The 14,947-nt window shown below is 43.4% G+C and overlaps 1 protein-coding gene across 3 annotated transcripts in view; it reads right to left on the bottom strand.

Annotated features, from left to right (window-relative positions):
* Positions 1 to 9,292, bottom strand: part of ALDH1A2 (aldehyde dehydrogenase 1 family member A2) — a 75,195-nt gene extending 65,903 nt beyond the window's left edge. The window contains exon 1 of one of the 3 annotated variants that reach the window (XM_050967983.1): positions 9,207 to 9,292. Coding sequence is in view for 1 of the 3 variants with exons in the window: in XM_050967981.1 (XP_050823938.1) it covers positions 6,924 to 7,040 (117 nt within the window). In the remaining 2 variants the exon portion in view is untranslated. Of the gene's footprint in view, positions 1 to 6,923; positions 7,083 to 7,247; positions 7,454 to 9,206 lie in introns of those variants that run through there. The other 2 variants (XM_050967982.1, XM_050967981.1) reach the window with 2 other exon arrangements.
* Positions 9,293 to 14,947: the final 5,655 nt, after the last annotated feature.

Here is a 14,947-nt window from a genome sequence, read left to right as displayed (position 1 = left end):
ATTAAAAAACAATACAACAGATGAAATTCATCATAGGTAAGTGCAAAGCAGCGTACATTGGAAGGAAGAATTTAAATTACTAGTACAATTAATGGAATCTGAATTAGTTGCAACCTCTGGAGAAGGATTTAGGCATTATTATGGACAGTTCATTGAAGACATCTCTTAATGGTTAGCACAAAGAAGTGAAAAGAAGATACATACAGTGGAATTAATGTGTTCACCAGGAATACTATATTCAGTTTATTGCAGATAATAACATGTATAGGATTTGATTAAGGAGTGGGGAGGGCATTCTGCATTGCCGGGCAGATGGATTAACTGACTAACTTAACAGGCCTTTTCAGTCTTCAACTTCTATGAGTCTAAGAACAGATAAAGACATTTATATGGAAATAATAGTATTTTCAATTCTATTATCTATACTCAAGCTTCAAAGCATCAGGGGTCAGGAAGAAATTTCCCCTTTAGACCACAATGTAGTTTTGCACAGTTCAGTGCGCCTTCCTCTGAAACATCTAGACCTGGTCACAGTGGGAGACTGTTACATACCAGTTGGTCCACTGGTCAGTTCCAGAATACTCCTAATGCAGAGAGATTAGGCCTGTGGATCCACATAGCATCAAATCCAATAGCTACTTTTCCAGTCCATGCTGGCACAGCGAGCAGACTGGCAGAGCTGTGGCCAACCCCCAAGCCAGGCTGGCAGAGAGAAAAGCATCACAGAGTGCAGCATCTCTGCAACTGAACCCTCTGGATAGAGGAACTGAGGGGTTCCATTTGTCCACTTCTCAGATCCCATCTCTGATGTCTTTCATCCAGGCACCCCCTACTTCTGGAATCTTCCAGCTGAGCTGACCCACAAGGCCACTAACTCCTTCCCATTCAAATACTTCCCCGAAAGCAACTTCAGCCAAGAAATCTACAAGAAATTAGCCAGTGAATAATGGTCGGTTACACAGATAGATTGATATATTTTTTATATGAAACAAGACACGTCAACCCAAAGAGGATCTGCTACCAGAAAGGATAAAGATAGCTGGGGAGAAATCTACTCACCTGAATTTTTTCAAACATTCTGCTTCAGTTCAACACATTCAGGTTATTCTAAATAAATCATCTTCCCTGCCACCCCTAATCTGAATTTTGGTCAAGAAATTACTCTGAAAATCTCCGGCAGGCAAGAAAACCCGCAGAAAAGGGGTTCTAGGCAATGCCACGGAGTGGAGATGCGCAAGAGAATTTAGTATCAACCAATAAAAAGCCTGAACACTTACTTTTTTGGAAGCTCATATGTTTCTGTTCAGTTCTTATTTCACCAGAAGTCACTTGCCCATCCCTAGTACAAACTGTGTAATTTTACTGCTTTACTGTAGGGCTGGGTTTACAGTTTGGCTAAATTGTCTGAACTGTAACTGGCCTAAATTCAGTTTATAGTTTAGGAGTGGTAGACGATCCCTGTTACAGGTTTAATATGGCCATCAGTCTATTCACCTAATCCTAATGTATAATTCTTTCTGAACAAAGAGCCATTAATAGAACTATATACTCACTCTTTTCATAATAAAGCAACTTCATCCTGTTACAGCCCTTTTATCAGAGGATCTCAAGGGACCTAATTTACCATCTCTTACTCAAGCTCAAGATCAAGCTAAAAATGCCATGCAAACCAGAATTAGAACTCAACATCAACTTGAGTATTATCATCCCCATTATACAGAGGTAAAGTGAAACACACCAAAGATGAGGCTGTTCACTCAAAGTCACATAAGCCAATGGCAGAGCTGGGAAAGGAACCCAGGAGTCCTGGCTCTTTATTCCTGCTCAAACCACTCTACCCAACCCTGTCCTTTCATGTCAATGTGACATTAAAATCACTATGACAATGCTCTGCACATAGGGCTTCTATTTAACAGCATCTATTAATTTTATTTTTCAGGGTTTATTTTTAGCAATTTTTGAGTTCTGTGTAGATGTCCAAAAATCAGGTTTTTGGGAGTTTCTCTTTAATACTGTAATGAAGATTTTTTGTGGAGATACTTCCCAAAATTCTTGACTAAGCAGATCTACTTTAATTTTTATTATATGTATAAAAATGACTTATGTGTTAGTTTAAGCTTTATCCTTGTTATTGAACAGTTGGTTTAGCATTCAGTGCATTTGTTCCCTACTGAGCTTTAACATAGCACTGTTTCAAATGGCACTAAAGCAGAACCTCATAGTTATGTACACTTTGGGAAAGGAGGTTGTTTGTAACTCTGAAATGTTCTGAATTCTGAACAAAACATTATGGTTCTTTCAAAAGTTTACAATTCAACATTCTTAATATAGCTTTGAAACTTAATTATGCAGAAGAAAAATTCTGCATTTAACCATTTTAATTTAAATGAAACAAGCAGAGAAAGAGTTTTCTTACCTTGTCAAATCTTAAACTCCCCCACCCTTTTTTAGTAGTTTACATTTAACAAGGTAATGTACAATATTTGCCTTTTCTTTTTTCTCTCTTTTTTTTTTTCTTTTTTTGGGTCTCTGCTGCCACTTGATTGTGTACTTTTGGTTCCAAATGAGGTGTGTGGTTGACTGGTCAGTTCCTAATTCTGGTGTTCCTAATTCTGAGGTTCTATTTATGTTAAAGTGCAGTAGGGAACCTTTAGTGCCCACCAGCAGGGACTACACAGACCAATTTATGCACAACACATTAGAAATCATATCCCCATAATCCCCATTACTGCTCCATCTAGATACAAGCCAGGGACCAGCAATATTGCCCATATAATAACAAACTACATTGGGAAAGGGGTGAAGTCAACATAAATTGAGTAACCATTTCTGGTATTTTTCCAGTGTTTATTGGATAAACACATTTTTTTTTCCAAATTGGGGTTGTTTTATTGGTTAAAACCTAACATCAGAAGTCCTATCTATAAAACAGGGTTGATTACACAGCAGCAAGAGATGAAGAATTCCTGCAGAAAAAAACACCAGAGGTGGCCTTAGGGGAGGAAAACTGCAAGGGGAAATAGTTCCATTGGAATAATTCCATGTCTATTTTTAAACACTAGATAGAAGAACAGATCAAATGATAAGGGGGTTCAGATGCTGGAGCCCGCAGAGTCCCCCCAGATGCACACAGATCTCCAGGGTTCTACTACATGCTCAGAACGCCCAGACAGCGTGGCTTCACTGCTGTGGCTTCCCTCAACATCTGATGCTCCTGGAACACCCCATTTTAGAGGAGTTCCCAGCATGGAGATGGCACAACTGGACTGACTGCTTGTTACCAGGGAGAGGGTGTATATCAGCCTGGCATTCCTTCCTGCCTGCCCCCTCCCTACACATGGATCCATGGACTGACAGAGGTCTCCACAGGTTTGGAGCAGGGGGATGAGGAAGGCAGAAAAGCAGAACTGTAGAATGACTTTGCTTCTATGCAAGAGCAGAAGACCCTCCTCTCTGGTGATCCTTGGGGAATGATCCCGCCCAACATATTTTTATGGGGCTCAGAAATGAAGAACAGGTTTAAAAAATAATAATTATAATGAAAATCTTGAGTGTCTTGCACGTAGCAGTTCCAGTGGGTGTCATCAGAAGGGGAGATATTTAACCTTAAACCTGTAAGCCTGTCTACATGTGGACATTAATCTTGTTTAAGTCTGGACAGAATCTGGTTGTTTCTCTTCCAGCATTTCTCTATTATTTACATATTAAATTAGTCATTTTCTATAGTGCCTGATCTAGGGGGATATATTTCTATGACTAGTTTTTAAAAATAAGACTACATTCCCTTCTGAGGATGGAATTCAGAGCAAATTACAGCATACATTAAAAGAAAACTGCATTTGTGCCTCAGGAAACTGAGTCATCGCTAATATTTTTATCTTCCTGATCAGTGAAGAAATGTACAGAGTGCATGTTCCAAAGCATGGAGCAAAAGTATATGTGATAGAACTCAAACATTCTCTGCTGATTCATTTCACTACATCTAGCATTTAATGATGTTCAGAAACAATTTTATGATATTTGATTGCTAACTAGTGGAAATACATCCAACTTTAAACACACAAACATAAGCAGTGTTTATTTTATGTATGTCACTCAATGGTCCTTAAGAGTGTGGTATTTTCCTGGGAAAATAATCTACATCTTACTATTTTAAAAATTTCTGGGTAAAAAAGTGTTACTTTCTTTCAATGCACATTTTTAAAATCTATATTGATTCTGATTTAGGGCTCCCTGGAAGTCTAATAGCTTTTAGACTTAACAAAATTTCCTAAGCATTTTTCAAATTTAGAATTTAAAACACAGCAGAAATGCAATCCTTAAGTAGAAAAAAAATGTCAAATAACTTTAATTTCTCTGTATTCCCATGAATACCTTTATTTTATGTAAAGAATTAACTCCCAAATGGTTAAGACTTTACATTCAGAGAGAACTGTAATAAGGAGTTCAAGAATTCTGAGTGCTGCTGGTGTGTTTAAAGGTCTCAGCTAACAAGCAAGAGGAGAGAGGCTGCTGGAAATGCTTACAGATGTCTGATTTTACAAGTTTTTTTGTAAAGTGCTTTAGTCTAGCATTATTTATTGTTTATGGAAGTTGTTTGTCACTTAAGACATTAAATGACCCCTCCCCCAAATGAAAGAATCAAGTTTCAATCCATTATTTCATTTCTGATTGTTTTTCTTTGTAATAGGTGGGAAAGTGGATCCTGGATAAAAGTCCTGACCAAGACAAGACTCCAAATTGAAGACTCCAATTATCTATAAATCACTTGTCTTTCCTGCAGAGAGAAAGAAAAGGGAGGGGGAGGAGAAAGAGATAGAGACAGACAGAAAAACAGAGACAGAAGACATGCCAAATAAAATACTAAATATACCTTTTCTATACCAAACTTCTTTCTTCAAGGGCAATCGCAAGTTACCTGATATTTCAAATTCTGGTAAAACACTTTTGTTGTTGCTTTAATACTGAAAAATGAACTCCCTTACTTCAACCAGTAGGCTAAAATCAGTCAGATTTCACACACTTCTGAGATTATGGCATTTTCATTCTAAATTATTAAAGTTTATATTCCTTGGTAATATTTTCAAACAAAAAAGAAGCACATGGTCACTCACAAGTTTGCCTTGTACTTCGGAAAGATTTTTAAACCAATTTCCCAGTTGCATAAGGTTGAGAAATGTATATACAATTACTATACAAATTGTCTTGGATAAGCACAACATCATTCAGAGTACTCATAATACCTGACAGGTTTAAAAAATAATAATTACAATGAAAATCTTGAGTGTCTTGCACGTAGCAGTTCCAGTGGGTGTCATCAGAAGGGGAGATATTTAACCTTAAACCTGTGAGCCTGTCTACATGTGGACATTAATCTTGTTTAAGTCTGGACAGAATCTGGTTGTTTCTCTTCCAGCATTTCTCTATTATTTACATATTAAATTAGTCATTTTCTATAGTGCCTGATCTAGGGGGATATATTGCTATGGCTAGTTTTTAAAAATAAGACTACATTCCCTTCTGAGGATGGAATTCAGAGCAAATTACAGCATACATTAAAAGAAAACTGCATTTGTGCCTCAGGAAACTGAGTCATCGCTAATATTTTATAATACAAGAACTAATAACTTTAAGCAGTAAATAAAGTTCATGCCAAATATTTGCTCAATATCATCATCCTTACAACGACACACCAATCACCCTCAAACACCCACATATTTTTCTATTTTCATTTAAATTACCTTCTGGAAAATTATAAACAAACAAATATACACACTCTTAATTTGTATCTCTCATTTCTCATTAAAAAATTATGAAGGCTAAAGTAGTTGAGTTTCCCCTCAAACATTCTTCTAAAACATGGAGAAACTAACAAATTATAGAACAAATTCGTTTTGGCACTAGCTTCAAAAAAAAAAGACAAAAAAGGTTTTAAAGTGATAATTGGAAAGAAAATATTACAACGGATTGGCCAACATGGGTTTCCTATCAGCACTAAGACACTTGAAGGTGTATTTCCAGTAGATAAAAATGTTATCGCCTTTTTCTAATGTCCATGTGTTTTCTTTTCCTATTAAGTTACTCAGTAATTAGGAATAAAATCTTAAACATTGAAATCTATTCATACAATGCATTTGATATTTCTCCAGCACAAATGAAAACATACTTCAGTTCAAGGTACTAAAGGTGTAAAGATTCAAAACATAAAAACGAATTTAAAAATTGAACTTGCATTTACAAGCGACTGGTCTAAAAGCCTGTTTTAGCCTCTGGAAACTGTTCAGTTCTATAATGTAATATAGAAATCCTGAGTTATGTATCTACAGTGAACCAACTGGATAATTCTTAATGAAAATATAATATGACACTATATGTCTTAAATATTAAGATAATTTTCCCTCTAAACAATGTCATTTCAAGGGCATACTCAGATATTGAGGAAGTTAGTCAAGAGACCTGTTTCAAGGCTGTAACAACCTGGTAGGATTAAGAGCCCTCCAGGAATTGTAAAAAAGTCCCAAGGGTACATGGACCATTTCAAGAAAGAAAACGTTTATTTTCTGATTGAGAAGTATAAGTATATGTAAGTTTCTCTGATTTCCATCAGGAGCAACTGAAATATACAAGGGAAGCACTGACGGCTACACTGAAAAAAAATGAGCAATTTTGTGGAAAACAACATTTAAAGAAGCATAGAAATGGTACAGCCAACCTCAGCAAATCTCATTTGCTTGTCTATTATCCTTTGGCTTTCCAGATGGTTACAGGGCTACAACAATCCGTTTCCTTTATTAGTGTTTCAAGGCAGTTTTTTATCTCTGCACTGAAGTCGGTTAGGGCAGATTGGAACCGATGTTAAGCAAAATCCCTCTTCTGGGGGGAAAGCTGTGAGCTCCCTGCCAGAATAAACGAACACAACTTACCTTGGTGTATTTGATTTCAAGGTTGAGAGTGGGAGAAGGCAGCAGATGCAGAGATGCCATCAGAGCTGCAGGGTCTGCCTTCACCTCTCCTGGCATCTCAATTTTACTGGAAGTCATAGTCTTTGGGGGTTTTATAGTACAAACGTTCCCCCTTATCTGACCTGGGCTTTCCCCCCCCTTTCTTTTTTTTCCTCCCCCCACCCCCCCCCTTGCACAGATCAGTGCTGAAGATTTTGCTCCCGTCCTCTGTATATAGGCAGGTGTCAAGCCGGGTCTCTTCTTATTGGCCATGAGGGCAGAGGCAGGGGGGCAGGTCCATCCTACCTAGGCTGATAGAATTAAAATGCTCTTTCTTTCCATGAGCCGCTCAGCCTCAGCCCCAGGCTGGCAGACACCGCAGGAGATCAGCGCTCAACAGGTCTCTTCTCTCGGCCAAGGCTGGAGCGGGAGCGGGCTCACCCGGCTCTCCCCCATGGGCCGGGTAGCCAGCAGCTGGGCACCCAGGCGAAGCGCGCTCGGATGCCGGGGGAAATGCGCTATGGCAGGAGCATTAGCAGCCGGGCGCTAGGTGCAGCCCGGCGGAAATCAAAGCGGGTTTCTGAGGGGCGCACAGGCTCTCCGCCGCCCGGCCGCAGGGGGCACTTGGGAACCTCATTAGAGCCGCTCTGCCAAGGGGGGGCGGACAGAGCGATACGAGCCCCGGCCCCAGCGGGGCAGCCCCCACCCCCGGGGGCAGGCACGGCTCAGCGGAGACCCGCGCCAGGGGAGACCCCCCTCCCAGGATCCCCAAGGGCCGGGCCACCCCTGTGCACAGGACACCGCGCTCCCGGCCCGGAGCAGCCCGCACAGCCGGGGGAATATTTCCCACAGCCCGGGGCCGGAGCAGCTGCTGGTCCAGCTCCGCGGGACAGGCTCAGCCCTGTGCCAACAGCAGCTTCCCTCCCAGCCCAGAGCGCCGAGCAGCAGCTCAGTCCCCGGCCGGGGTAGGGCAGGGAGAGCCAGCCAGGCACACGGACACACACAGCTACAGCCAGGCAGGCAGCGGGACACACACACACACACACACACACACACACACACACACACACGCAGAGATACACCCCAAACAGACAGACCCACACAGACACGGATGTACACACAGATACTCTTCGACAGATATACAGAGACACACAGATACTCATACCCAGAGATACACCCCGACAGACAGACCCACACAGAGAGACACAGATACACATCAACAGGTAGAGACAGAGAGAAATACTCATACCCAGAGATACACCCCGACAGACAGACCCACACAGAGAGGCATGGATATATATACCGACGGATAAACAGAGACACACACTTATACTCAGACCCACAAATATACACCGACAGATATACACGGAGATACGCACAGAGACCCAGAGACATACACACACAGATACATACACTATTTTTATATTCACAGACACAAAAGCACCCCCCGAGGGGCACAGCACAGACGCGCGCTGACACACGTTTTGTTTCCACCTTAGGAGAATGTAGGGGAATTGATACCAGTGAAGATGCTGGTAGTCCTGCCTCTTTACTAGGAAACAGCCCCCTCTTCCCACACTGCCCTGCCCTTAGCAAAGGTGGGGTAAGGTAATAGCTTTTATTAGTCCAACTCCTGTTGAGGAGAGACACGCTTGGCGCTGACACAGAGCTCTTCCCTCTGTGTAAGCTGGAAAGCTTTTGTCTCTGGTCAACAGGAGTTGGACCAAGAGGCAGATATTACATCATACAACTTGTGGCCATGTTGGTGGCAGGATATTAGAGGGACAACAGGGCACACTCCCAAAGTTTCTTTAGAACTGGCTTCCCTCCTGATCTGTTTCTAGATGGAGGTCTGCTCCCCTTGCCCCACCTGCATCACACCCCACTACAGGAAAGGGGTTTCCTTGCACAACCCAGCCCCTTGTTCTCATCTGCTAATTATTTTATTTCTCCTCCTTTCTCCCTCCCCTTCAAGCGATCTAACCAAACGGATCTCCACTTCCCCATCATATACTTTTGCAGAAAAGGGACCCTGCCTCTTCTTGCATTGGTCTCACAGGCTGCTGCAATTTGGGAACCAGAGTAAACAGGTCCTGGTGTTTTTTCCCTTCTATCCCTCCCAGCTTTATTCTCAGCATGTACCGATTTTCTCAAAATTGCCTCGCCTTTTTGCGGCCGCTTACATCAAAGAGGCTGGATCGCAGGGTGTGACAGTGATAAATGCAAACCAAATATCCTCCGAAGAAAGAGGCCGGCAGCAGATACCTGGGTACAGACAGCAACATCTTCTGTTAGCCTGCTGCCCTCTGCTGGGCCACGTGGCTCATATCCATAGTCAGCTCCCGCCGCAGAACTATCGCCCTCTGTTGGAACTGAGGACAAAGAATACACATCAAAGCACCCAGGAAAAGAGCAGGTTATTTCTGTTTATTGAATTAGCTAAGAATAAACAATATAATCTGGTTTTGTTACATGGACCGTTTGCAGAGTCCACAAATCCTTATTGCTCTTTGTTGTACAAACATGGCCACAGTTCATGGACAATTTGCAAATACAAATATAGAGTGTCAAAAGGGGTTATGTAAGGACACAAGGTGAACTTCACTCCTCCACAGCCAGCCTGCAAAAGGTATGTGTCATGTTAGTGGGACTTCAGTGGTGTATAGGCCACAGCGCTGATCTGTGAATTCACCCACCGTAGCGGTTCCAGCTGGGTAACAAAAAAGGAAGGTCAAAATATATTTGTCTAGCTTCTTTTTTTTTCTTTATTCTCCTCCCAGTGAAGATGGCTTCATAATTTTGTGTTTTTTATAGGATAGGCAGGACTGTCAAGCTGTGACAATTTGAACGAGTGATTTCAAAAATTTAGCAATGCAGTTTATAATGCCACACTGAAACCACAGAGCCAGCGCTTTATCATGAGTGATATATTCCATAAACTGCCTTAAAATTAACCAAAGGAGGGACTCTTCCCCCTAAATGAGTGAAACTCGGTAGGATTTGTATTTAGGGGGGTTTTATTGGCTAAGATTTGAGAGAGAGAGGCGGTGTGGCTTTTTAATTCTTAAGCAATACAGGCTGCTGGAGATTAAGTCAGAAGACACTCACTAACTGAAGTGAGAAAACCTGCTTAGATGCTGCTCAGTCTGGGTTGGGACAGTCTGCACAGAGGCCCGGTGCCTTTGCACTACCTCCCAGCTTCCTCCAGCTCCACGGCAGTACAGATCCTGTGCCCCTTGTTTCTAGAGGCTCCTCTGTCTATCACACAGACCCTAGACCCCAACCACCTTTTAATGTGCTGAGGGGCTGGCTGCTAGCATTACCTTTCATGTGGATTCCCCAAAGGGTTTGAGGGGATGACGACTGGCACCACCCTAGTCCTGCCTGAGCCCACTGCCTGTGAACAGATTGTTGAATAGGGATCCCAAGACAAGAGGTAGAAAAGACTGGTGTTCACTCTTCCTGCAAAGGCAACGATTTGGGCCTGAAACAGAGTGTGGTTGTGCTCTCATTGAAGTCAATGGAAGCTTTGCCAAATGGGAGTAATAGCAAGGTCTAGAATACAAAATGCTACACTGGACATAACAACAATGTTGTAAGCATAGCCCAACACTATGAGTGTTTGATTATAATATTATAGGTTCAGCCCCCACTAAGGTAATACAAATATTTCTTCTTGAGTGTAATCTTTCAGGGCAGGGACTCTGTCTCCTTATGTGTCTGTACCTACCACGTTTTGGGTGCTATCGCAATAAATACATAGAAATGAATATAGAACTAAACTTGATTTGCTTTCTCATGGGAGAACAAAATAATTCTAATAAAAACTATATTGCATGGTAAAGGAAAAAAACAACCATCTGTGCTTAAACCTGAGGAGTTCCACAAATGCCAATATTTTACTGAACTCTTGCAACTTCAATTCTTTTTCTGAGTGGGAGTGCTAAGTAAACCGGTAATTAAATCAGTCTGTTTTATTTTCTTCCGTGTGAATGGATTTTAATTAAACACCTATTTAGATAGCAACTTCAAATCACTTAATCTGGAAACAAATTTGTTCTGTGTCAGGTTGTAAAGACAAAGATATTACGGTCCCTCCACACTTTGTAAAGAAATAGTCATTGGCAAAATGGAGAAAGACCTGAGTAATTGTCTCTCTTATTTTCAAGGGAAGGATTTAGGTTAGTATCTAGCCAATAACAAATTTATTCTGTAATTGTCACAATTCTTCTTTATTATCGGTTCTGCTCAGGTGGATCTAAAAGATAGGTAATATTTAGAAAAAAAAATTGACTCCATTTCCAAACCTTAATGCCCTATTTTCAAATTATGCTGTTCATAGTCAAATAAGTGGCATCACTTATATAAATGCCATCTGCCAAAGATCAGAAATAAAGGTGTTTGACAGTAACACAGGGCACAGGATTGAGTGCTCTGGCATGGGAAGCAGTATATTTCCTGACCCAAATGTAATAAAGGTGTGACAGCCAAGAGTCAAGGATTAGAGTTACAAACAGTCCCTTGTCACATGGCAGAGGTCAGTATTCCCAGAATGCAATGGTTACTGTTACTTCTAATAAATGAAACTTCACAAACATCCTTTACATTAGCAAGTTGGGACTCTTACTGCCTAGTGTCTTAGGGTGGCATCCAGGAAGGGACTTAGGCATTGCAAACTGAGCATCATGACACACACAAAATCCAGCAACACCACTGTGCCACAAAGCCAGGGGCATGTCTACATTACACGCTGGATCAATGGGCTGCGATCAATCCAGCAGGGGTCGATTTATCGCATCTAGTCTAGACACGATAAATCGACCGCTGAGCGCTCTCCCGTGGACTCTGGTACTCCACCGGAGCGAGAAGCATAGGTGGAGTTGACGGGGGCGCGTCAGCTGTCGACTTACCACAGTGAAGACACTACGGTAAGTAGATCTGAGTATGTTGACTTCAGCTACGTTATTCACATAGCTGAAGTTGCATAACTTAGAATCGATCCCTCCCCTGCCCCGCCCCGCAGTGTAGACCAGGCCTCAGTCCAGGCTGCAGGGAGGTGTCTATCCATGCCTAGTGATCCACGAACAGGAACCCACTGCCTGGAGTTAGACACCTTAGGCACCTGAGGTGTTTCTTGTAGGAATGACTTAGACACCTGCCTCACTCCACAAGGAACAGGAGGAGGCAGTGGTGCCCACCATGTAATTTTTAGCCGAGTAGTTAGAGCACTCATCTGGGATAGAGGAGATCCAGCTTCAGTTCCCCACTGTGCCTCTCTCTCTGGCCCACGGACTGTTCCACTGTGGATAAATAAATACACAGCCACTGGGTGAGAGCAAGAGGATTAGAATGACTCTGTGGCCCAGTGGTTTGGGTACCCTCCCCCCGGCAGGTAGGAAAGCCTGGGGTCCAGTCCCCCTGCTCCAATCACACTGTCATTTACCCACAGTGGAACAAGAGATACTGAGGGTCCCCCACATCAGAATATCCCATAGCTCAGTGGTTAGAGCACTTTCCTAGAGCTGGGAGACCCCTGTTCTTTTCTCCCCCTCAGGGAGAGAGGGGAATTGAACCTGGGTTTCCCCCATCCCAGGTGAATGCTCTAACTACCAAGCGAAAAGTTATAAGATGGGCACCAGCACCACCTCCTCCAGCCAGATTTTGAATGGGACCCAATCCTGTAAGTGCCCTCTAAGCACCAGATCCAGGTGGGCCTCACACATGACTTATGCAACCAAATGCCTGTGGACCCCTGGTCCATGGATTGCTCTGGAGGTTAGGTGGGAGCCAAGTATCTGGACGGTTATAGAGATGTAGCAGAGGCATGCCCAGAGCCAGAAACATAGGTGCTTAGGGAACTTTTACCCTGAGAAACTTAAGGCACAGAGTGAGTTTAGGTGTCTACAGGCTCTGGCAGGAGTTTGATGGGTCACAGTGGAGCCAAAACTGGGCCCTGGGTACCTAAAACAGGGACTAAAACACCTAAGTCTGGGTTTTATGGGCTTAAATACTTTCATGGATCCCACCTTTGCTACCTATTGCATTCCCGCTCAGCACCTTCCAGGTTTGGCCATTGCAGTGTAATGGGCTCACCCCTCCAAGGGTTAGGTATTAGGGCACACCTACACTTGCAAAGCTACAGTGCCGGCAGTTACAGCACCGCTCAGAGAGCACCGAAGAGAAACCGCTGTTGCTGGTTCACATTGACAGCTGCTTGCGCAATAGCATGTTCACACTTGCAGCGCTATTCAGAGTGGTGCATTCTGGACAGCTATCCCAGAGAGCACCTCTTTCGCAGGGCATCCTGGGTCCTGTCCCAATGCTCCATGATGCATTGCTTCACATCCCAGCAATCCCTGTGCTTCCGTCCTCATTTGGAACCATCTTTCAACAGTTTGTGTACTGCACGTCCTGCCCTGCCTCTTTCGGGCTGCAGGAATGGAACCCGAGCTGTTGACCAGTATGCTGCTCGCACTGACCAACATATCACAAGTAGCAGTGGAGTTATTCATTAAACTACGAAGTCAAGAGGAGTGTGACGCTGATCTCGCCATGCGTAGTAGCTACGATACGAGATTACTTGCGGTATTCATGGAGGTGCTGACCACAGTGGAATGCCGTTTTTGGACTCGGGAAACAAGCACTGAGTGGTGGGACCACATTGTGATGCATGTCTGGGATGACGAGCAGTGGCTGCAGAACTTTTGCATGAGGAAAGCCACATTCATGGGACTGTGTGACAAGCTCGCCCCAGCCCTGCGGTGCAAGGACACGAGAATGAGAGCTGCCCTGCCATTGGAGAAGCACATGGTGATTGCACTGTGGAAGCTGGTTACTCCAGACTGCTACCGATCAGTTGCTAACCAGTTCAGAGTGGGAAAGTCGACCGTTGGAGTCATGTTGATGGAAGTGTGCAGGGCCATTATTCGCATCCTGACTCTGGGCAATGTGCGTGACATTGTGTATGGCTTTGCACAAATGGGCTTCCCTAACTGCAGAGCGGTGATCGATGGCACACACATTCCAATTCTGGCACCAGACCACCTAGCCATCGAGTACATTAATTGAAAGGAGTATTTCTCAATGGTTCTCCAGGTGCTTGTGGATCACTATGGGCGTTTCACAGACACTAACGCAAGCTGGTCCGGAAAGGTGCATGACACATGCATCTTTTGGAACACTGGCCTGTTCAAGAAGCTGCAAGCAGGGACTTTCTCTCTGACCAGAAGATCACCACGGGGGAAGTCAAATGCCCATTGTGATCCTGAGAGACTACCGCTTAATGCTGTGGCTCATGAAGCCATACACGGGGTAACTTGACAGCAGCAAGGAGCAGTTCAACAACAGGCTAAGCAAGTGCAGAATGACTGTGGAGTGTGCTTTTGGTCATTTAAAAGCCCTCTGGTGATGCCTGTATGGGAAGCTGGACATGGCCAATGGCAATATCCATGTGCTTATAACCGCATGCTGAATGCTCCATAATATTTGTGAAGGGAAGGCTGAAAGCTTCACTCAGGGCTGCACCACGGAGGCTCAGTGCCTGGAGGCTGAGTTTGAACAGACAGAGACCAGGGCTATTAGAGGGGCACAGTGTGGGGCCATAAGGATCAGGGGTGCTTTGAGAGAGCAATTTGAAGCTGAAAGCCACTAATATTTGTTGCTATGCTTGGGATTGCAGTGCTTGTAATGCTAGGAGGTGATTGGTGCACACGATGCAAGAAGGGACCTTAACTTAATTGTATGTTGCTTTGCAGTGCTGTTTTTGCTTTCACTTAATAGAATAAAGATTGCTTTCAAACAAATACAATTATTTTATTGAAAGACAACAACCAGAGAAGAGAGTCAAATGAAAAAAATCATCAGCAGGGAGGGTGATGGGGCAAAGGAAGGTATCAAGAGGAGGAAGGGTCCCGGACCGACTACAGATTTGTGTATGTACAAGGATCATACCCAACCTTCTCCTTTGGAGTACGATTCAGCAGGTGCTGGACTTCAGCAGGGCCAAG

Source organism: Gopherus flavomarginatus, chromosome 9 (genome assembly GCF_025201925.1).
Source record: "Gopherus flavomarginatus isolate rGopFla2 chromosome 9, rGopFla2.mat.asm, whole genome shotgun sequence".
NCBI classification, from domain to species: Eukaryota; Metazoa; Chordata; order Testudines; family Testudinidae; genus Gopherus; species Gopherus flavomarginatus.
The sequence above is the reverse complement of the archived record's forward strand: the minus strand, read 5'-3'. Positions and strand labels throughout refer to the sequence as shown.